General features: G+C 27.9%; 1 protein-coding gene across 3 annotated transcripts; it reads left to right on the forward strand.

The window, feature by feature from the left end:
* The first annotated feature begins 67 nt into the window (after positions 1 to 67).
* Positions 68 to 18568, forward strand: LOC122854949. 3 transcript variants are annotated; one of them, XM_044155984.1, is made up of 7 exons: positions 68 to 300; positions 3580 to 3608; positions 8152 to 8366; positions 9127 to 9311; positions 10992 to 11154; positions 11947 to 12122; positions 18163 to 18568. In XM_044155984.1, exons 4-7 carry the CDS (start codon positions 9186 to 9188, stop codon positions 18526 to 18528), a joined length of 831 nt encoding a protein of 276 aa, XP_044011919.1. In that variant the 5' UTR covers positions 68 to 300; positions 3580 to 3608; positions 8152 to 8366; positions 9127 to 9185; the 3' UTR covers positions 18529 to 18568. The 3 variants fall into 3 exon arrangements, with proteins under 3 accessions (XP_044011919.1, XP_044011921.1, XP_044011920.1); XM_044155985.1 differs by lacking the exon at positions 68 to 300 and adding an exon at positions 625 to 657; XM_044155986.1 differs by lacking the exons at positions 3580 to 3608; positions 8152 to 8366.
* Positions 18569 to 22776: the final 4208 nt, after the last annotated feature.

The raw sequence follows: 22776 nt of genomic DNA on the forward strand, positions 1-22776 counted from the left end.
AGCAAGATGTAGGCCATTGTTCTCGAGAAGCATACATAGATGCCATATTGTGTTGAAGCGTGTAAGAGCGTCCTGTATAATCTGTCAAATATAATTGTATTTTTTACGTTTACGAGTAACATTCAATAAAACACAGTTTATTATAATATAGTGCTTACAGTGCAAAAAACAATACATAAATTATTTGTGGGAACAATTATTTGTAAGGACAATTATTTAGTAATTGTTTGTCAATAATTAAAAGTGATTTAAACTTATTGAAAGAAGTTTCTGGAAACGAAAGCAGATAAATAAAAATCGGTAAGTCTTTTATTTCTTTGGTATAATTAATAATTAGTATAATTTATAATTAGACATGATTGATAATTAGTTGTAGATTTTTAAAAATTAATATTCAAGTACGTGTTTGAGAAGATTATTTTCTCTCTCACTCTTATGACACAGGTGGGGATCTATGCGCGTCGCTACTCCAGTTGTATATGTGTGTACATTTTTAGTTAGTTCCAACGGCAAAATATAATGCGGCTCGAGGTAGCGCCCGTCAGGTTGTTGTTTCCTTTTTTTTTTTTTTTTTTTTCTGTGTTATATGTTAAATTTTAATTGTTTATTGGTCGAGACACATTATGTCAATTAGATTCTATAAGTGGGCAACTATAGGTATATTGAAGGTTATTTCATATAAAAATAATGCTTAATTAAATTGTTTAAACAACACAAAAAGGCAAGATTACGATATCTGTGTGAATGTGTGTGCAAGCGAGGACAGAGGAAAAAAAAAATATTTTTTTTCTCAAATGTTTATTTGTTAATAAATAATCATTGCACCACAACCGAATATCCTTTTTTATTATCTTTACAATGTTAACTAACAATTGTGTAATTTTTAATGATTCCTATTTCAATTGACAATTATTTTATTTAGTAATTGTTTAAATAAAATTTTTTTTTCTAGTCTGTATTTAATTTTTTAAAAATATTCATTTTGTCATTTGTTTATTATCTTAAAAAATTGTCAATAGAAATAAATTGTTGGGAATCATAGAATCGTTAGAATTGTCATCATGAAAATAATAATAAAAAAAAATATTTGGTAGTGGTGCATAAATTATTTTATTAAAAAATACACATTTTAAAAACATAAAAAATATCATAACGCTGAAGCTGGCCGCCACTCTGGCCGCTAAACGTAAATTGGACCTGAAAACAAATGGTGTGTCGGGTGCCCCGCGCTTAATTTTTTTTTTTTATTTTTTTATTTTTTTATTACAAAATTAGGCCTGTTTCTAAATTGAGAATCAACTGATAAGAAGCTATCAAAAAATATCAACTCCCAACATAGCGTTTTAAGGGGGGCCAGGGGGGACAAAAACTTTAATTTTTTTTTTTACTAATTTTAAAATGAAAATTGAGGCATGCAAATATTATCTGTATTCAAAGTTAACTAATTAAAAGCTGAAAAAAAAATTACGACCCTGAACATAGCGTTTTAAAGGGTGAAAAGGGGTGAAAACGCGGATTTCAGATGATTTAATTTTTTTTTCTATTTTCAAATCAAAATTGGGGCATAAAAATATTATGTAAATTAAAGGTCGACTAATTAAAAGCTAAAAAAAAAATATCAACTCCCAACATAGCGTTTTAAGAGGGGCCAGGGGGGACAAAAACTTTAATTATTTTTTTTACTAATTTTAAAATGAAAATTGGGGCATGTAAATATTATCTGTATTCAAAGTTATTTAAATAAAAGCTGAAAAAAAATTACGACCCTTAATAAAGCGTTTTAAAAGGTTAAAAGGAGTGAAAACGCGGATTTCAGATAATTTAATTTTTTTCCTATTTTCAAATCAAAATTGGGGCATAAAAATAATATGTAAATTAAAGGTCGACTAATTAAAAGCTAAAAAAAAAATATCAACTCCCATTATTAGCGTTTTAAGGGGGGCCAGGGGGGACAAAAACTTTAATTATTTTTTTTACTAATTTTAAAATGAAAATTGGGACATGAAAATATTATCTGTATTCAAAGTCAACTAATTAAAATCTGAAAAAAAATTACGACCCTTAATAAAGCGTTTTAAAAGGTGAAAAGAAGTGAAAACGCGGATTTCAGATAATTTAATTTTTTTCCTATTTTCAAATCAAAATTGGGGCATAAAAATATTATGTAAATTAAAGGTCGACTAATTAAAAGCTAAAAAAAAAATATCAACTCCCAACATTAGCGTTTTAAGGGGGGCCAGGGGGACAAAAACTTTAATTATTTTTTTACTAATTTTAAAATGAAAATTGGGGCATGTTAATATTATCTGTATTCAAAGTTAACTAAATAAAAGCTGAAAAAAAAATTACGACCCTCAACATAGCGTTTTAAAGGGTGAAAAGGGGTGAAAACGCGGATTTCAGATAATTTAATTTTTTTTTCTATTTTCAAATCAAAATTGGGGCATAAAAATATTATGTAAATTAAAGGTCGACTAATTAAAAGCTAAAAAAAAAATATCAACTCCCAACATAGCGTTTTAAGAGGGGCCAGGGGGGACAAAAACTTTAATTATTTTTTTTACTAATTTTAAAATGAAAAATTGGGACAAAAAGTTATTATATAAATTAATATTAAACTGGTAACAAGCTGAAAAAAAAATTACGACTCTTAGCATGGCGTTTTACGGGGTAAAAAGGGAGAAAACGCGGATATCAGACAATTTATTCGATAATAATTACAGTAAAAAAATTTCGAGGTAGCTACGACTAGTTTTAGAGAAAATATTTTTTTTTTATTTTTAATAAAACGGGTACCTTAATTTCACTCCCTAGAACACGTCGTAGAGGGTTGAAATTTTTGTTGGGGGTTAGTAATAAATCGATAATAATTACGGTACCAAATTTCGAGGTAGCTACGACTAGTTTTAGAGAAATTTTTTATTTTTTTTTATTTTTAATAAAACGGGTACCTTAATTTCACCACCTAAAACACGACCTAGGGGTTTGAAATTTTTGTAGGGGGTTAAAATTATATCTATAATAATTACGGTTAAAAAATTCCGAGGTCGCTACGAGTCGTTTTGAAGAAATTAATTTTTTTTCTATTTTCACTAAGATACATTTTCCATTTTTACTACTTAGAACATGGTCTACAGGGTTCAAACTTATCAGGGTAGTTCGAGGAAGATCGATTTTGCATATTTACGTGAGACCTTATCGAAGTCTAAAAAAAAACCAAAAAAATTTTAGTTTGGGGCACCGGTTATTCTACGCTCCTGATTTGGATGCTAGCTCGGACGCCAGTTTCAGCGTCATGTCTTGTTTTTTCGATATTTTGAAAAGTATGTATGGATCTGTCATAAATTTTTGTCGCCACGGATATCATAATATTGCCCATCAAAAAGTAGAAAAGTTTGAAAATTTTAGTTTTTAAATTGTTTTAAACAATTTATTCAAGCAATATTCCAGATGAAAAAATTTTAATATACCTTGTTGGCGTTTAAAAAAAAACGTGAATTGAAAAAATAAGATAAAAATACAAAACTAAAATTAAACAATTTTAATTCATCAAACTTATAATTATTTTTATTTTTACAGTTAAAATAATGTCTCAAGAAGAAGTTGCAGTAAGTGTTATATTATATTTATGTTAAAACATTAGATTCGAAAATGAATACTCTATGATAGTCTATTGTTCTTTTTTTTTTCAAATTGTATGAAATTCAACGGCTTTTTAATCAATATTTCTGATGATTTAAATATTTAATCAAGTGTTTTTTTTAAATCGATAATTTTTTTCAATCAGAAATCTGTTTTGTGATAGTTAAAAATTATTCAGTTTGATTGATATTCATTTGTAGTAATGTTAAGGGAACGAAAATCATCTCAGATTTTAACTTGTAAAATTAGACTTGCGGGAAATTTTTGAGTAGTTTAGGTAACCGCAGGTTTGAATCTCGATCGAAACACAAATTTATTAACAGTATATAGGCAGCTGAAGACGATATGATTTTACTTGATTTTTTTTTCGTATACAACTAAAGAAAGTTAAGGCTGAATATATCAACTACATTTTTTTTTTTTTTTCGAACAAACTTATCAGTTTTTGGAATAAAAAAAAAAAAGATTTGAATAATTCAGGTTTTTTTCAATTGATGATTAACAATTAATAATTTAATTTGGTTGAGCGTGCGCAAATGATGCCTGCGAGGCACAAAATACGCTGACGTGTCCGGCGCGTTACAATTACTGGGAAAGAAATGTTTTACATTAAACTGGGATACCAAAAAAGTATGAAGAGTTTCATCCTCTGACTTCCTTACCTTTACATTAAAATCAATAATAATTATACACTGAATTCATGCCATCAATAATCTTTTCTTTTTTTATTTCTTCATATTATTCATAAAGTAAAATTTGACTTTACTATATTATTTATATGATAACCATGTTTACTGGTTTTCAGATTCCGGATAAATCATTGCGTCGAATCAATGAAAGCACCGTAGGTTTTTATTATTTGCTATTTTAAGATTATTGAGTGTGTTTAAAGTGCATGTAATCTTGAAGATTAATTACTTACATCAATTTTTCCATTATTCCCTATCAAATGATACTAACTAACGAATATTTCAAATTCATTTAAATGTATGTGTAGTTTCTGGAACGTATACATAATTAAGAAGTAACCTAAGATCATGCTTTTACCAGACGTTATCATTGTGCTGGTCTGTTTTTCATAGATCTGCTTTTCAATCTCTGTATTTCTGAGCTACGATATATTCTTACAACTGCAATTATTATTAACGAGATATACTTCTTAAGTTGACTTGGCGTTTTCAGTGCTAAATTTTTTTATCAGCATGAAAATTGATGCATGATGAAAGGCAATTTCGAGACTTTCTCTTCTTAAATTATTACTATAAGGATGGACCGCCGTTTTTATTTTTGAGATTTTTATTTTAGAGTTATTTTATAATATTATTTTTACAATATTTTCAATTTTTTCTCGAGTGAGTAGAATATAAAAAGAAAAGTCAGTAACAAACTTATTGCCCATCAAAGTTTTTTAAAACTCTGTACCCCTTTCTTCTGATTGCGCAGTTTTGCTGTATTATCTATATTAATTTAAAAAAAAGACCTCGATTTTAATATATCAATTAATTAAATGATAATCTGAATGATTTTTTTCTACGTACTTTTCCTTAAATTTCTTTTAAGTTGATTTTAATAAAATTTTTAGTGTTCATTAATTTTAAAGGAAGGAAAATTTTTACTATTGAGAAACGCACTGTGGGCGTGGCCAATCGCTGTAAGCAGTCGGCAAAAAAAGAAACTAAATACACACACCCACGTATATCCCATTAACATTGAATTTTATTGTTTATTAAAAAAATGTTATTAACTATTGAGTATATACTTTCATGGGCAGGAAAAACGAATTCCTCACGAAATTCCCTTGAAGAAAATCGTATTATATATGCGGAACATATTACGAGTATTGGTGTAAAAATTGATTCAAGTGATGAGTATCATGTGTTTGCCACTTGATATATTATCAAAATGTGATTTCACTTTGACAGGTTGTTGTTTGTCTAACCTCGAAAATGCATAGAAACTGAGATCTCTATTTCTCCTGGAATTACTGTTGCACCCAGAAACGTAAAGTCCTGTTTTTTATTTTTTTTAATTAATTTTGCGGGAAATTTTGTACCAGACCTTTTAAACAATTTGTAAAAATATTATTCGTTTATTAATTTAGCATATATACTGTGTATACCACATATGAATGGGTGTATGAAATAGTTTCCAGAAATTTACCACCAGACGTCGTGGTGAATTGTGCGTTTCCCAATAAGAAACAGGTTTCATAAAAGAAGTGCGTTTTTTTTACGAAAACAGCTGTTCATCCTTAAAATAATTTTATGATTTTACTTGTATTGCTTTGGGTTTTATAATTAAAGGTTATAAACATTTGTTTTCAATCGGTCTTGAAAAAAGAAACTGAAAAAGACCTTAATCCTATTTTTTTATTTTTATTTAGCGTCTTTCCGCGCTTTTGAAGGAAACAAACGATGGAAGGTCGATTATTTACGCGTACAAAAATTTAAAAGAATTTCAAAGATCTCACCGATGCGCGTTGGCTTGCATAGTAATGGGAGATGAAGTTGAAAAAATTTGTAAGACTGCACGGGAAACAAATCAATCCGAAATAATTGACGAAATTAGGTTAAAAGCGTTTAATGGTTTATTATTTCTTTATTGAGGTCCATAAAGTTATCACAGACTTTATGACACTATTACTTGGGACCTTAACCAGAATTTTGAGCAACTTTTGTGCAAGTTACCATGTAGTTTTCTAATTAATCGACTAATTACTTTTTTAAATTAATTGTGGTGAAATGAATTTCGATGCTTGTTTTTTTTTTTTATATATATTAATAAATAAAAAAAAAAAGTGCTTTATTGGCATTAAGGTAGCACCAACTCCCTGGAAAAAATATATGGGCAAAAACTTTCTTTTTTCCGCATAATTACAGAAAATTTGCACAAAATTCTTATTATGGTCGCAAGTAATGGTGTCATAAAGTCGATGCTAACCTTCTTTATTGATGGAATGAGAAAAGGATTAATTTTTCCCCCGTAATAAAATTTTGATGGTTTTCATATCTTTTAAAGACCTGCAATCGACATCATTAATTGACACTAGTAAAAATATTTTGACGACTTCGTTTTGTTGATTTTGATTCAGGAGATTATTTTTTACTATAAAACAATAGTAATTTTTGCCGTGTGCTACAATAAGTTAGAAACATAAGAGCATCATATTAAAAATTGAGATGGACCATAGCGATTTTTATTGGAGAACGCTACCTCCGGGCTGTTGCAATCTTCTGCAGTGTGCCATAGGAATTTTTACTATGGTCAAACGCAAAATTTATTTTGGTCATTTCCGCTCGTAAGAAAATATTAAAAGAGAATTTTTTCTTTCCAAATTTAATACTTGTAATTTACTTGTTTGGTTTTTTTCCTACGATGAATATTGCAACATAAAAAACTGACCCAGACCGAGACTTAAACCCCATAACTTCCGGATAAAAATCTTACGCGGTATTCCCTGCCTTATGACATCGCATTATAAAAAAATTTGACTAGCGCATTTTAATTTATGCTTTGTAATTTTTTTATCGGGAAATAGCAAAAAAAATAAAACTGCTATGGTACATTTTAATTTTTTTAAGACAAGAATTGTTTTTTTTTTTGTTAAAATGATGATAAATATTTTAATAGTCAGAACATATTCTTTTGATAATCTGGCACTATAAAAAATTACTGAAAATTTTTCTCCTTGTGTTGTCGATTTCAGATTTTCAAAAGATTCACAAATGTCCAAAATTTTATTACCCGCGTTGATAAAATTTTTTTTTATAAAAATATTGTAAATTACATAGTATGAACGATATCATCCATATCATCACAACGTGTACATAATTTTTTTTTTATTCGTTCAAATAAATATTAAAAAATGATTTTTTTTTAATTTTAAGGTTGACTCCGAGTAATTCAATTAATTTTTTTTTTAGACTTTTTTGTGGTAGAAAATTCGCTATTTTTAAAAGCACATAATTATTCGCCTACTCTAGCGTGAACCGAATAATAGATGACAAAGTTTTGCTGACTAAAATTTGAGGTGGCACAACATTGAATATAAAAAAATATACTATAGCGCGAGAATCCGCAAGGTGCACTAAAAAACAACACAAAAAGAGCATAAAATACTTGTTGGTTCCATAATCGTTTGTGCTCATTTTAGTGTGCTAACTTTCTAGACGTTAGATGCTTGTAGTATTGAAGAAGAATATATTTTGACATTTATTAGATATTTATATAGTTCAAAATAAATTTTCACTTCTTGAGCAACTGTGTCGAAAGTAATTTTGGAACTTGACTACAATTCCCATAACTTATTTATTTGTGCAGCTTGGAATCAACCTTAAATAAAATCATTTTTTTTTATTTTGCATGCAAAATGATTTTGTCGACATGCTTAATAAATCCTTATCTCAATCTTGAAAGCGACAATGTTTAAAACGAAATGAAGTTTTGTTAAAAAATTTTTTTAAACAAAATTTTTTTAGACAATGATACTAATATCAATAAATTTTCTAGAATTTCAAGAAGCAGATTTATTGAACTAGCTCAAGAGATTGAGCAGACATTTCTTGACGAAGATCAGTCTTTATACTTTCGGCCATCTCAAGGTCAATTTAATGCAGGTGGACCATTGTATTCCTCATTCGAATATATAAAAACTAACTTAAGAAAAAAAAATTTATTAAAAGCATTAGGCCACCGTGCTACTTCAACTAATTTTAAACCTTCAGGTACTGTCACATAAATTGATCAATATCTTTACCTTTTTCCTTCCGTTTCATGCTGCAAGAGCAGCGTTTAACATTATATTTTATAACACCATTTCATAAAAATAGGCTAACTGAACATCAAATTTATGTTAAAGTTTTGTAGAAATTATATGAAAATTTCTCAAATTTATTTGACTTTTTGCGAATTTTTTATAAAATATTTATAAAAACTTATGAATTAATTTTGAAAATATTTACTCTTTCCGCCCCCCCCCCTCTTATATTGCGGTTAATTAGTTTCAGAAAAACATTATTGAAGTTTAATCAAAAAATTAACAAAAACAAATTCTTTAATCAGGAATCGCATCCAGGTCTTCCGGATAACAGTCGAAAACGAAAGTTTATCACGAAAGACCTGGGTTCGATTCCTTATTAAAGAATTTATTTTTGATCATTTCTTGATTAAAATTTCATAAAGTTTTTCTGAAATTAATTGACTGCAATAGAACTTAGAAGAAGGGGAGGGGTAAATATTTTCAAAATTAATTCATAAGTTTTTATACATATTTTATAAAAAATTCGCAAAAAGTCAAATAAATTTGAAAAATTTTCATATAATTTTTACAAAACTTTGACATAAATTTGTCGTTCATTTAGCCTATTTTTATAAAATGGTTTCATGAAGTTTCTTTATAATTTCTATAAAATTTTTTCCCGAGGGCAATCCTCCACACTTATTGACTAAAATAAAAAACATAAATAATATGCATCGTTGTTACAGAATCGGTAACTGCTAAAATTCAATGGTTGCAAAGTAACACAAGCCCTGAAGATGAGCTTATGATCAACTGGGTTGCAACCTACACTGTTCGAAAACAATTGATGGCAGCAGGAAACAATCAAATTTCGATAGAAGAATATTTCAACAAATTCATTGCGTTGAAAACTAATTTTGGCAAAGAACTAGTAAGTTGATTCCAAGATAATCTCATTTATAAAAAATAAAGTTTATTCGTGAAGTTTATTTGTATTATGAAATTTTTAAAAAACTTTCTACCTCGTTTGAACCAAAATAATTAGTGTCAAAGATATCGAGAACAATTAAACCATTCGGCACACAAGCATAAGAAGCTTCTGTACGTTTTTAGTTGTATTTATCAAACCCATTCACAAAAATCTTCCATTTCGCTCGGCTTTTACTTCTTTGATTAATAAAATAATAATTAAAAAATCATTGATGCATGCAGCTAAAACTAGCCGACAAAAGTTAGCGCGAATAGGTTATAGCATGAAACTTTGACACGCTTCAAAATTATTGTTAAGCGATTATTTAATTGACTAGTGATAAGTTAGAAGAAAAAAATATAAAAAAAGTCGCGTTTTGATAAATAATTACCATTTTTTAATTGATTAAGGTACCCCTTGGTTGTTTAAAAATCGCAACTTCTCTTATAAAAATTTCAAAATAACCGTGACACGTTTTAAAATTATTATAAATAAATAGCTCGAATACGTAACAATATTGGAAAATTTGAAAATTATGGAAAAATGCCCGTCATAATAATTATTTATTAACAAATGTACTGATTTTTAGTTCTTCTTTTTTGTGGAGTACGAAAAAAAATTAAAAATCAGTACATTTGTTAATAAATAATTATTATGATGGGCATTTTTCCATAATTTTCAAATTTTCCAATATTGTTACGTATTCGAGCTATTTATTTATAATAATTTTAAAACGTGTCACGGTTAATTTGCTATTGTTATAAGAGAAATTGCGATTTTTAAACAACCAAGGGGTACCTTAATCAAATAAAAAATGGTAATTATTTATCAAAACGCGACTTTTTTTATATTTTTTTCATCTAACTTATCACTAGTCGATTAAATAATTGCTTAACAATAATTTTGAAGCGTGTCAAAGTTTCATGCTATAGCCTATTCACGCTAACTTTTATCGGCTAGTTTCAGCTGCATCATTGATGTCTAGCTCGGATTTCAGAAGTTATTAAGGAGGTTATGCACAAATTCATTGCGGGTGTTGCGGGGAGCTTTTGACGTCACAGACAAAACTGAAATCTGGCTACACTGTAAAAAAATAAAGTAAAAAGCGCCTGTGCCCCGTATACAATGCGTGTTTGAACATGCCATACGTTGCCACATCTAATTTTTGTAAAGTTTATAATTAATTTCTCATTAATTGACCACTCAACATATGAAAATTTTTCGCGCAATTAAGAAAAATCGGTTTCTAGTATATGTGTGATTTTTTTCAAGACTTTTTCATCATTTTTTTTATCCGAAAAAAATGTTGAAATCTCCATAAGAACCAATGTTAAATATTATTTTCAATAATTAATTACAAAAAATTTAACCGATCAACATAAGAAAATATATGTATACCGTTGTATTCAGAATGAAAAGATCTACTTGTGTACAAAATTTCAGAACATTCTCATTATATTTAAAAAAAAAAAAGAGTAATTTCTGCATAACTTCCTTAAATGATAAGTACATAAATTCAATGCCGAAACCAGTCACAACGTAGCTGACGAAGTAGTAAACTTTCGGCCTCAAATACTTTTTATCTTCATAAAAAAAATTATTTCATTTTAGCAGTACTGACATTAATATTTTTGTTTTTAGTTGAAAAGAGATTTCGAAAAAATCTTTCCTGGAAAAAGTGCTTTATTCATTCAACGTTGGAAATTAATCGCTGATTATTTTTCTGAATATCTAATAAGACCAAGCGTAGTTTCTACTATTGACAAGCCAGAATTTGCACGTCTTTTACCACGATTGAGCGACGGTAAAAAAATATTTTACGTATAATCTGTATTTTTTAATTGAAAAATTTTTTCTTCACATTTTTCCGTAATATAGTGGAGTTGATCTAGATTTCTGTGTTTCTTAAAAACTAATCCGACATAATTAAAAAAAAAAATTATTATATATTTTATCATTCCGATATTTTTGTGAGTTGTAAAAAAAACCGAGATGAAAAAAAAACTTGAAGCCCAAGTGAAAAAAATATATTTATTGGAAATATAAAATAAATTTAATTTATATTTAAAATATATGTGAATTAAATTTAATTAATGTTTTAAAAAATATAAATTAAATTTAATTTACATTTAATTTACATTTAATTCATATGTAATCTATATCTATACAAAAAGTAAATGTATTTTATATTTTTTCAAAACATAAAATAAATTTACTTAAAATTTTTTTTTTTTCGACATTGCAAAAAAAAAAATTTAGATGTACTTCAAATTTAATTTATATTTTTCAAAAATATGAAATAAATTAACTTTTTGTATAGATATAGATTACATATGAATTAAATATAAATTACATTTAAATTAAATTTAATTTATATTTTTTAAAACATTAATCAAATTTAATTCACATATATTTTAAATATAAATTAAATTTATTTTATATTTCCAATAAATATATTTTTTTTACTTGGGAGTGATATAATTTGAAGAGAAAAAAAAACGATACTGTTATTTGGAGACATTGTGGAGAAAAAATTTTAGGAGAGTTTTCATAGGTATCTTTATTACGACTCAACATGTATATAATCTTATTTCAGATGAAAAAGTCGCTGTGATTTTATTTTTGCTACCTTGTATTCTACCAGATAATACTCGAAAAAGAGCAGCCACATCTACCATTAATGAAGGGACAAGTAGTGCTACTAGTTCAAGACAAGGAAGAAATCGATTGTCTTTAAAAGAACGTCGTGATTCTTGTTTCCTTCAAATTGAGGTAATATAATATATTTAATAATATATACAATCATAACACCAATATCAATTTTAATAGGGCAAATAACCTTTTAATAATCCGTAAAAACCGTCAACGACACCTTAAGCTTCAGTTTCCTCCTAAATTTTGTACACTGAGAGAAATTTTAACTAAAAATTACAAACGTATAAGAAAAAATTACAAAGCGAATAGTAAAAACTGCGTTCCTCCGATTATTTGTAAGAATTATTCGTATATTGATAAATAATTTTTATAATAAAGTTATGTAAAAAATTTGGCCATTGACTATATACAATACTAAGTCCTAAAATTTACATAATTTTATTGTAATTTTTCTTTTAAAAAAATGACTAAATTCACGATACTCACAAGTAAATTCTAGCAGACTGAGAATTTACCCACTACCGGTTTTAGAATTCACCATATTCTATTATAAATTTTATTTAAAAGTTGGACATTTTTTGTGCTAAGTTCGGCAGTTTGTGCTAGATTCACGGAGAACGGCAATCAATTCCCGGCAAGATTTTTTCTTTTCTGTTTACACGCTTAAGGGATTTCGTCGATTTTTTTCCGAATATGAGAATGCTTTGAAATTTATACAATAGATTCTTGAAATACTAATACATTTTACGTAATTTTTTGGTAATTGTTTGGAAGCTCATTATTTTTTTATTAATTTTCAAAGTTGACAACTTTTAACATGGGCTCTTATGGAGAATGCGATTTTTGTCAAAAAAAAGTCCATTAAAATACCAATATCTCTAATCGATAATATGACATCGTGAAAAAAAAACTATCGGGTTATAAAATGAGACAAAACAAAACGTATAGAATAAAAATAAAAGAGGTTTGGAGCTTAGTTTTTTTACAATTAATAATTAAAGTATGAAAAAATTGATTTTTATGAGGAATTATCGAAAAATCACTAGAGACCTCTTGCGGATGACTTTGAGAAACACAATATTTCTATGAGTGCGAAAAAGACAAAAAACACAGGAAAAATGTTGTCTCACTCTTCGTTTTAAAAAATCGACGAAATCCCTTAAAACTTGAAAACTAATTGATAAATAGAAAAAATTCATTCTTGATAAATTGTTTAGAAATAAATTACCAACAATAAACCTCGCTTAACCCCATACCTAGCTTTAACAGATAAGGCTGTAGAAATGCTTGAAATTGCATGACAATGCAATCATTTGTTCAATCAGTCGGCCATCTTTGTATTATTTCGCCCCACAACCAGAATTTTTACAAAGCGATATAGTAAAAAATATTGAAGTCTATGCTAACTTTTATATGTGTACATGATAAATTTTATTATATATATTAGAATATTTATTAAATTTTTTCTTATTTTTTATTCGAACTTATAATATTTTTTATCGTTTCCACAAAACATGTATGTGCTTTATTTTAATTAACTCATAACTCATTATCTGAAAGATTAATCAAAAAAAGTAATTCTTTATAAATTGTTTAGAATTGAATTCTCAATAATTAACTCCACTCAACCCCATGTCTATCTGCAATAGATAACGATGTACAGAGACTTGAAGTAACATAACAATTTTTTGACATTGTGTGACATTTTACATAATTTTATTGTAGAATATCATCTCTCGCGGCCAATCCCAGAAATAAAACAAAAATTACAAAGCAGTATAGTAATTTCTATTCAACATGGGTTTTAATTTTTAGTTAAAATTTCTCTCAGTGTAGATTTCCACCTATTTTTTTTGGCTACATCCATTCCGTAGCTAAGTCTTATTCTCAGATACTACTTGTTCTAAGCTGTTTTAAGTTATAGAAATAGATTCCATTTGTTTTATTTGTTAAATAAATCTAAGGAAAAGATGTAGCTAAGAAAGAAGTTGCTAAAAAATTAATGTAGCCAAAATGCAAGCTGCCGTTAGGGCTATATACCCGAGTAGAAACTTGTTCAAGATAGCCTGAACACTGATCCAGGCCTGATCAGGATATCGTAAGGCTATCCCTATTCAAGTAACTCCGTCACATCCTGATCAAGCCTGGATCAGGCACCTACATCTTTTCCTTAACAGAGATAGCCTGATCCATTCTGGATCAGAACTTGATCAAGGTAAAAATATTCAATTTATTTTTTTTTTAAATAATTTTTTCTTGATCAAGATTTGATCCAGAATAGATCAGGCAATCCCTATTAAGGATAGAATAAGGCTAGCTGGATCCGAAATGGATAAAGAAACAAGTATCAAATTTATTTCTTCAAATTTTAAAAATTGCCTGATCAGGATGGCATCAGGCTATCTGTATTTTATCCTCAATAGGGATAGCCTGATCCATTCTGGATCAAGACTGGATCAAGAAAAGAATATTGAATTTATTTTTTTTTTAATAATTTTTTCTTCATCAAGATTTGATCCATGAAGAATGAATCAGGCTATCCCTATTAAGGACAAAATAGAGATGGCCTGATGCTATCCTTACCAGGCAATTTGTAGAACCTATGAGGACAAAAAGTTAGTACGAAATATCGAATGCCTCAATGGCCGAGGGTGTCAAGTACCAGCGTTGTAATCCCGTGTCAAAGGGTTCGAACCCTGGTCGTAGCAATAATTAGATAAATTATCAGTGAGGTCAGTTTGTAATAATAATCCGTATTCCGTTAAGCGGTAGTTTTCAAATTAAAAAAAAAAATTAGCGTGTTGCGAGTACGCGCGGGGGAAGTGAAACTTCTTTCAGAGTAATGTCACGCTGAATATTAATAATAATAATAATAATAATAATAATATTAATACTGACAATAATATTCAAATATAAATATTATTAGTTAATAATAATTATTAGTATTTATATTTCGAATATTATTATTATAAATTTTATTATTTATATCGTCACATTAATGGAAAAAGGGCGTAAGTGCCATTTTTAGAAATTTTTTTTTTCTAAAAGAAAAAGGGCGTGAGTGCGAATTTATAAATTTTCAGGCTTTGCATCCAATTTTAAGGCTTAAAGAAAAAAAAAAAGTGCGTATGTTCAGGGACTTACGCCTTTCTTCCATTCTCAAAATCATTTTTAATAAAAGATGAAGATTTGTAATTATTTTTATGTTTTTCTTATTGATAATAAATTATGTATAATTATCAGTAAACAATCAATAATTTAAAAAATCCTGCCATTAAATGAATTTCAAATAAAATTGAAAGTATGCCCTTCATCTTTTATCAAAAATTATTTTGATAACGGGAAAAAAGGCGTAAATCCTTGGACATACGCTCTTTATCCTTTATCAAAGGTTGTTACGCCCATTTTCGCTTTTTTTCAAGTATTAAAATTAGATAAAAAACCCGAAAATTTATAAATTTGCACTTACGCCCTTTTTCCTTTTTTTCCTTTAAAATTGACGTTTTTTGCACTTAGGCCCTTCATTCTTTAATGCGACGATATAATTGATACTATCGATATTATTATTAATATTATATTGATATTATTGTTTTATTTGTTAATCATAATATTATTGGAGTTATTATTATTTATAATAATATTATTCATATATAACCATAGTATAAATAAAATAATAATTTCAAAAATATCATCGATAATAATAATATCAATATAATATTAGTAATAATAACAATAATATTATCGATTTATAATAATATCAGTGATATTAATAATATGAATAATAATATTGACAATAACATTCAAATATAAATATTGATAATTATTAGTATTGATATTCAAAATATTATTATTATAGATATTATTATTGATATTAATACTATTGTGAATAATTGGTAATATTATCAAAATTATTGTTGTTATAATTATCATTTATATATATTTATAATAATTTTATTGTTATTATAATAATGATTCTTTAAACCCGCGAGATAACTATTGCTTGATACGTTCAAATGAATTTTTTTAAAAAATCAATTATTTAAGTATTAAACTCAGTTGAACTGTTTAATAATATTTAAATAAATAAACAAACAAAAAGTCGCACACGCATACACACATAGAAGCTGACGCTCACTGACGCTCCAAGTTTATACGCTATATATAGTGCATGTATAATGCTTGCCGGTATAACAGAGAGTATAGTAGAAAGTATACGGGAGAGTAAACGCGAGAATATACGCCAGAGTATACGCGAGCGCGTAACGCTAGCAGGGCCTCGAATTTTTTTGCTACCCTCCGTAAAGAAGTTTCACTTCAAAAAAATAAATTTGAAATTAGTAATTTTTTTTTTCATTTTTGAATTAATCATGTATCCTGATCCAGTTTTGATCCGGAATCTGGATCCGTTATGGATCATGTATCTTTACTACAGCCTGATCAGGTATCCTGATTCATTTTGGATCCAAACCTTACGAAAAAGCGTAACATCCTGATCAGGTTCGGATCCAGTATCTAGATCCAGATTGGATTTGGAATTAGGCAAGCCTAATCAGGGCTTGATCCGAACCTGACCTGAATTTCTACTCGGGTATGCATGATTGTCAACCACTTTTTCGCGAACGTCTATGTTTACGCGTCTGTATATCCATATAAATACAAATAGTATGGCGCTTTTTGCCGTTAAAAAATTTATTTGGAGAAAAATGTGTATTTTTCTATTCTATCAAGAACCGAATTTTTTTTTTTTTATTATTTAATTTTAATTTTTCCTATTTTTTACCCGTAGCAACATAGCGTTTTCTTGTCTTCGATTGCTCGGCAAATTCTTGCATCCGGACCCTCAATTGATGTCTCCAAAAAATTGTTTAAAGGAATTAATGTTGCTTAAAACATAATTTTTTTGGCAACATTAATTTCTTAGCTACTGCTCTTCGTTGGACATTTTTTATTTATTTTATAAATAAAATACATGTAAATTTATTTTTTTAAAATACAAATGTCCATGGAAAAGCAGTAGGTAAGGAATTTAGGTTGCCAAAAAATTATGTTTCAAGGAAATAATTCCTTAGTCACATTAATTCCTTAGCTACATCTTTTCCTTAGCTACTGCTTTTCCATGGACATTTTTTATTTATTTTATAAATAAAATACGTGTAAATTTATTTTTTAAAAATATAAATGTCCAAGCAAAAGCAGTAGCTAAGGAAAAGATGTAGCTAAGGAATTAAGGTTGCCAAAGAATTATGTTTCAAGGAAATAATTCCTTAGTCACATTAATTCCTTAGTCACATTAATTCCTTAGCTACTGCTTTTCCTTGGACATTTTTTATTTATTTCATAAATAAATTACAGGTAAATTTATTTTTTCAAAATACAAATGTCCAAGGAAAAGCAGTAGCTAAGGAAAAGATGTAGCTAAGGACTTAATGTTGCCAAAAAATTATGTTTCAAGGAAATAAATCCTTAGTCACATTAATTCCTTAGCTACATCTTTTCCTTAGCTACTGCTTCTCCATGGACATTTTTTATTTATTTTATGAATAAAATACGTGTAAATTTATTTTTTAAAAATATAAATGTCCAAGAAAAAGCAGTAGCTAAGGAAAAGATGTAGCTAAGGAATTAATGTTGCCAAAAAATTATGTTTCAAGGAAATAATTCCTCAGTCACATTAATTCCTTAGCTACATCTTTTCCTTAGCTACTGCTTTTCCATGGACATCTTTTATTTATTTTATAAATAAAATACGTGTAAATTTATTTTTTAAAAATATAAATGTCCAAGCAAAAGCAGTAGCTAAGGAAAAGATGTAGCTAAGGAATTGAGGTTGCCAAAAAATTATGTTTCAAGGAAATAATTCCTTAGTCACATTAATTCCTTAGCTACATCTTTTCCTTAGCTACTGCTTTTTCATGGACATTTTTTATTTATTTTATAAATAAAATACGTGTAAATTTATTTTTTAAAAATACAAATGTCCAAGAAAAAGCAGTACTTAAGGAAAGGCTGTAGCTAAGGAATCAATGTTGTTTAAAACATAATTTCCTTGGCTACATTAATTCCTTAGCTTCATTTTTTCCTTAGCTATTGCTACGATACTTAAGTAAAAGAGTGACAAAGTTCGAGTTCAAAGAATCGTGGCTTTTATTTTTTTCAGGACCCTACAAATTTCAATTCATGCGTTCAAGAACATCAAAGATTATTAAAATCTTCAGGATTGAGCTTCCAACCAACAATCGCGTTTGTCGGCCCTTTGGATGCTGTTGAATCGTCTTATGTTTTTGTCAATGAAATCATATATCCTGTAAGTTCTCCATTAGAAGCACTTAATCACTGCTTTCAAATTTTCTGGGTATTAGATTGTAAGTATCCATTACGTGCAAACATAATTTGGTCGTTTTTACAAACTGCTGGATACCAAATAACCACGAAAGATCGTTTAACTCAAGCAGTTGTTACATTGAATCATAACATCAATGAAAAAATAAATGCTGCTAATAATATTGCCAACCCACCACTATGAATTTTAATATTTTTTTTTTAATTTTTTTTTTTCATAAAAATTTGACGGCATTTTCAAATTCTCTTTTAAATACTATTTAATTTAAATATTTTATATGTAATTTAAAATATTTAAATTAAATTTTTTTTCATAAAAATTTGACGGCATTTTCAAAATCTCTTTTAAATACTATTTAATTTAAATATTTTATATGTAATATTGTTTTTATCCAATATAAAAAATGTTTCAATGTTCTAAATGTGAGTTTACTAGTAACAATAATAAAGAGTTTATCAAGCATACTCTTACATTTCATAAACATCTAAATTCATTCTCATGTGGTTATAAATCTCTTGATACTAACTTGATTTGTGCTAAAACATATGCCTGTTATGATACTTTTCGCCGACACGTAAATAATCAGCATGGATGTAAATTAACAAATGTTTCAAATGAAAATGTTTCGATGCCTGTTATTAGCAAAAGTTATGTAATTTTATCAACTGATGTCTCTGCTTCAAATTTAATTCAAAATGTAAATTCACAAAGTAGTCAATTATCAGCTGATGTGTCCGCTTCAAATTCAATTCAAAATATAAATTCTCAAATCAGTCAAAACCAATTAGAATGCAACACTGTTGAATTTTCCGAGCATAATGAACTTAAAAATTCAGAAATCGATAATTCAGATTGTTTACAAACACCAGTGATAGATAGTTGTCCTCAAAATTTGATTAGTAAAAAAGTCGATCAACATATTCTATTTGCATCTCAATGACATAGCTTTCCTGATGTATCTCGAGTTCGCGTGGGAGAAATTATTCATGATGTTGATAAGTTATTTAAAACTACTATTGATGACATAGAAAAAGATATTCAGGAAGAGATTGCATTAAGTAACAGCAACCAAGTGTGTTCCGGAAAAATAAGCAATGTTCTTGATAAATATCGTGCTAAATTTTCAACTATTCAATCTGAATGGCTTTGCTTCAAACAATTTGGTAAGCAAGAAACGTTTATTCGACCCGAGCATTATACCTTAGGGCAGCGCCAAGACTATGTTCGTCAAAAACAAACCCCTATTTTAAAATTACTCCTTGTCACCACTCAATTCATTCCGATACGACATGTGTTGAAGAAGTTTTTCGAAATTTCTGGGCACTTGGAAAAAACACTACAATATATAGATCATTTAAATGAAAGTACAGATATCATTTTCAACATTATACAAAGTCCTCTTTGGAAAAATTTAACCAAAATTTTTCTGGAAAACTGGTTTTACCGTTATTTATGTATTATGATGATTACGAAAATAATAATCCTATGGGTAGTCATGCTGAAATTGCTAAGTGTGGTGGCGTTTATATATCTGTCGCATGTTTACCACCTAATTTATTATCAAAAGTAGAAAATATCTTTTTGTTTAATTTATTTCATAGTCTCGATCGGAAAACATTCGATGATAGTATTGTATTTTCGAAAGCTATTAATGAATTGAATTACCTCGAAGAACATGGAATTGAATTTGATTTTCTTGGAGAAAAAAAAACTATTCATTTCAAACTGGCATTAATTTTAGGTGACAATTTGGGGATTAACTCACTTTTTGGAATGGCTGAAAATTTTAATGCAACTCATTTCTGTAGATTTTGCTATATTAGGCGTAAAAATATTAATACTGTATTTTATGAATCTGAGTGCGTAATGAGAACTGAAGCAAGCTACGAAAAAGATTTGTTAGTAGGCAATCCTAAATTAACAGGAATTAACAAGCAATATGCTTTTCATAACTTGAATGACTTTCATTTAACGAAAAATATTGTAGTCGATGTCATGCACGATTTGTTTGAGGGTATCTGTCAGTACGATTTAGGTCTTATTTTATATCAATTTATTAAAGTTGACAAGTTTATCACTCTTAAAAATTTGAATGAATATATTTCCGGTTTTAATTATGGAAATGTAAAAAATAAACCGACACAAATTTTAGAAAAACATGTGATTCGCAAAAAAATAAAAATGTCCTCTTCTGAAATGCTATGCCTAATTCGACATATCCCAACGATACTCGGGTCTTCAATACCACGTGGAAATATTCATTGGAAACTACTAATACAATTACATGAACTTGTTGAAATGATTGTAAGTCCATGTTTAGAAGTTAACATTGTCATTTTTCTTCGTGAACAAATAGCTGACTATCTTAAATCATTGCAAAATTTATTTCCGTTCAGTTTCAAACCCAAGCATCACCTATTAATTCATTATCCAACAGTCTTTGCCACGTGCGGGCCATTTTGGAAATTTTGCGCGATGCGTTACGAGAGTAAACACCAAGAAGGTAAGAAAACAGCAAAGGAACAACAAGTCGCTTGAATATAACTAGAACGATCGCCATCAAACATCAACTAATTCTTAATAATCGATTTTTAAAAGCTCTCACATCAAATGAAAATGACAAATATGAAATTCAAGAACTTTCGCTAATAGAGCTACAAAATTATCAAGACTTTCAAGATATTTTGCCAGCAAATATAAAAAATTCTGACAAAGTTTATTGTTCAAATAAAATTGTTTTTGAAGGCCATGAGTTATCTGTTGACTGTATTTTGATGATCCTTCTGACGAAGGTCCTTTATTTTTTATCGTCAAAACAATTTTCATAACAGATGAAGATAGTTTTTTTATTGTTGGAAAGTTAATGAAAGATATTTTTTTTGATTATCATATGCAGGCATATGAAGTCTTTTCTCAGTTATACGAGTGGACAAGTTTTTCAGAAAAACAATTGACGTCAGGGTGCGTAATTACTAAGATTTCTCGTAGTTTTACTAGTACGTCATATATTGTGAAAACTTGGACATGAGTTTAAAAGTTTGTTAATTTTATATATAATCAATATTAATAATAGAGTGAATTTTGAGTTTGTTAAGACTGAAGAGTTACTGACCTATGAATTTAAATATCATAATCAATAATTTAATTGTATTTTTTGTAGAAAACTTTCATAACTAATATTTATTATAAAAATTAGTTTTGAAATTTAATTTTTGATGTGAACAGTTATTTATAAGTAACTTAACTGTTAATTAAAAAAGTGATAGTTAATAAATTTAAAAAAAAAAAAAAAAAATATGTTAGCGTACCATTAAAATTTACTTTATGTTTTATATGTATTTAAAAATTCTTTGATCAATAAAATTAATAATTAATTATTAAATAAAGTTTTAAATTTTAAAGGAAATTATTTTTTTTACGTGAATATGTATTTATTTTTTCAGTGCAAGTCCTCAAAATTTCACGTGGAACTCCTGTAAATATTGCAGGTTTTTCGATTTTGTAAAAAAAAATTTTTTTATTTTTACGTGAATATGTATTTATTTTTCAGCTTAAGTCTTTGGAAATTTACGTGAAACTCCCGTAAAAATTACAGGTATTTCAATTTTGTAAAAAAAAAAAATTTATATTTACGCGAACGTCTTTTTATTTTTTAGCTACAGCCTTTGAAAATTTACGTGAAACTCCTGTAAAAATTGCAGGTTTTTCAATTTTGTAAAAAAAAATTTTTTATTTTCACGTTAACATCTATTTATTTTTCAGCTTAAGCCCTTAGAAATTTACGTGAAACTCCTGTAAAAATTAAAGGTTTTTCAATTTGATAGAAAAAAACTTAAAATTATTTTTTGGTGAGCATTTGTCACTATTTTAATGCTCCAAATATTTTTTCGTGAAACTCCCGTAAAAATAAATTATTATGATGACATTCATAACTTTTCATGATACTCCCGTAAACTTTTGGTTTCTACACGTAAAAATAAAAGGAATGGTCTTACGTCCTGGGGACTCGTGATACTCCCTGAATTATATAAGTATTTTAATCGAAAATCAAAAGGAAAATTCTCTCCGTGTGTATACGGTAAAGCTCTAGCTAGCTGTTGAGTATCCATGAGATGAATCACGCTATCCTGCGCTGCTGAGACTAATATATATTTTTATTTTCACTCTTCTTTATATTTAATTACTATAATCCATTATAACTTGACGGCTGGAGTCTATTTCGATAATATTATCATATTCGGCATAAACAAGACAATTAACGACTTGCGTCAAAGCTTCACTGAAGCGTACTTCAATACGCAGGCTACACTCTTAATTAAGTTCCAATGACCAGCATTATGTGCGGAAAGATCTGGTGTTAAGTCAAAAGCAAATAACGTATAACCTTTTCTATAGCTATCTCTATCTATTTGCATGCCATGGTCTCCAAAA

This window comes from Aphidius gifuensis, linkage group LG4 (genome assembly GCF_014905175.1).
Source record: "Aphidius gifuensis isolate YNYX2018 linkage group LG4, ASM1490517v1, whole genome shotgun sequence".
NCBI classification, from domain to species: Eukaryota; Metazoa; Arthropoda; class Insecta; order Hymenoptera; family Braconidae; genus Aphidius; species Aphidius gifuensis.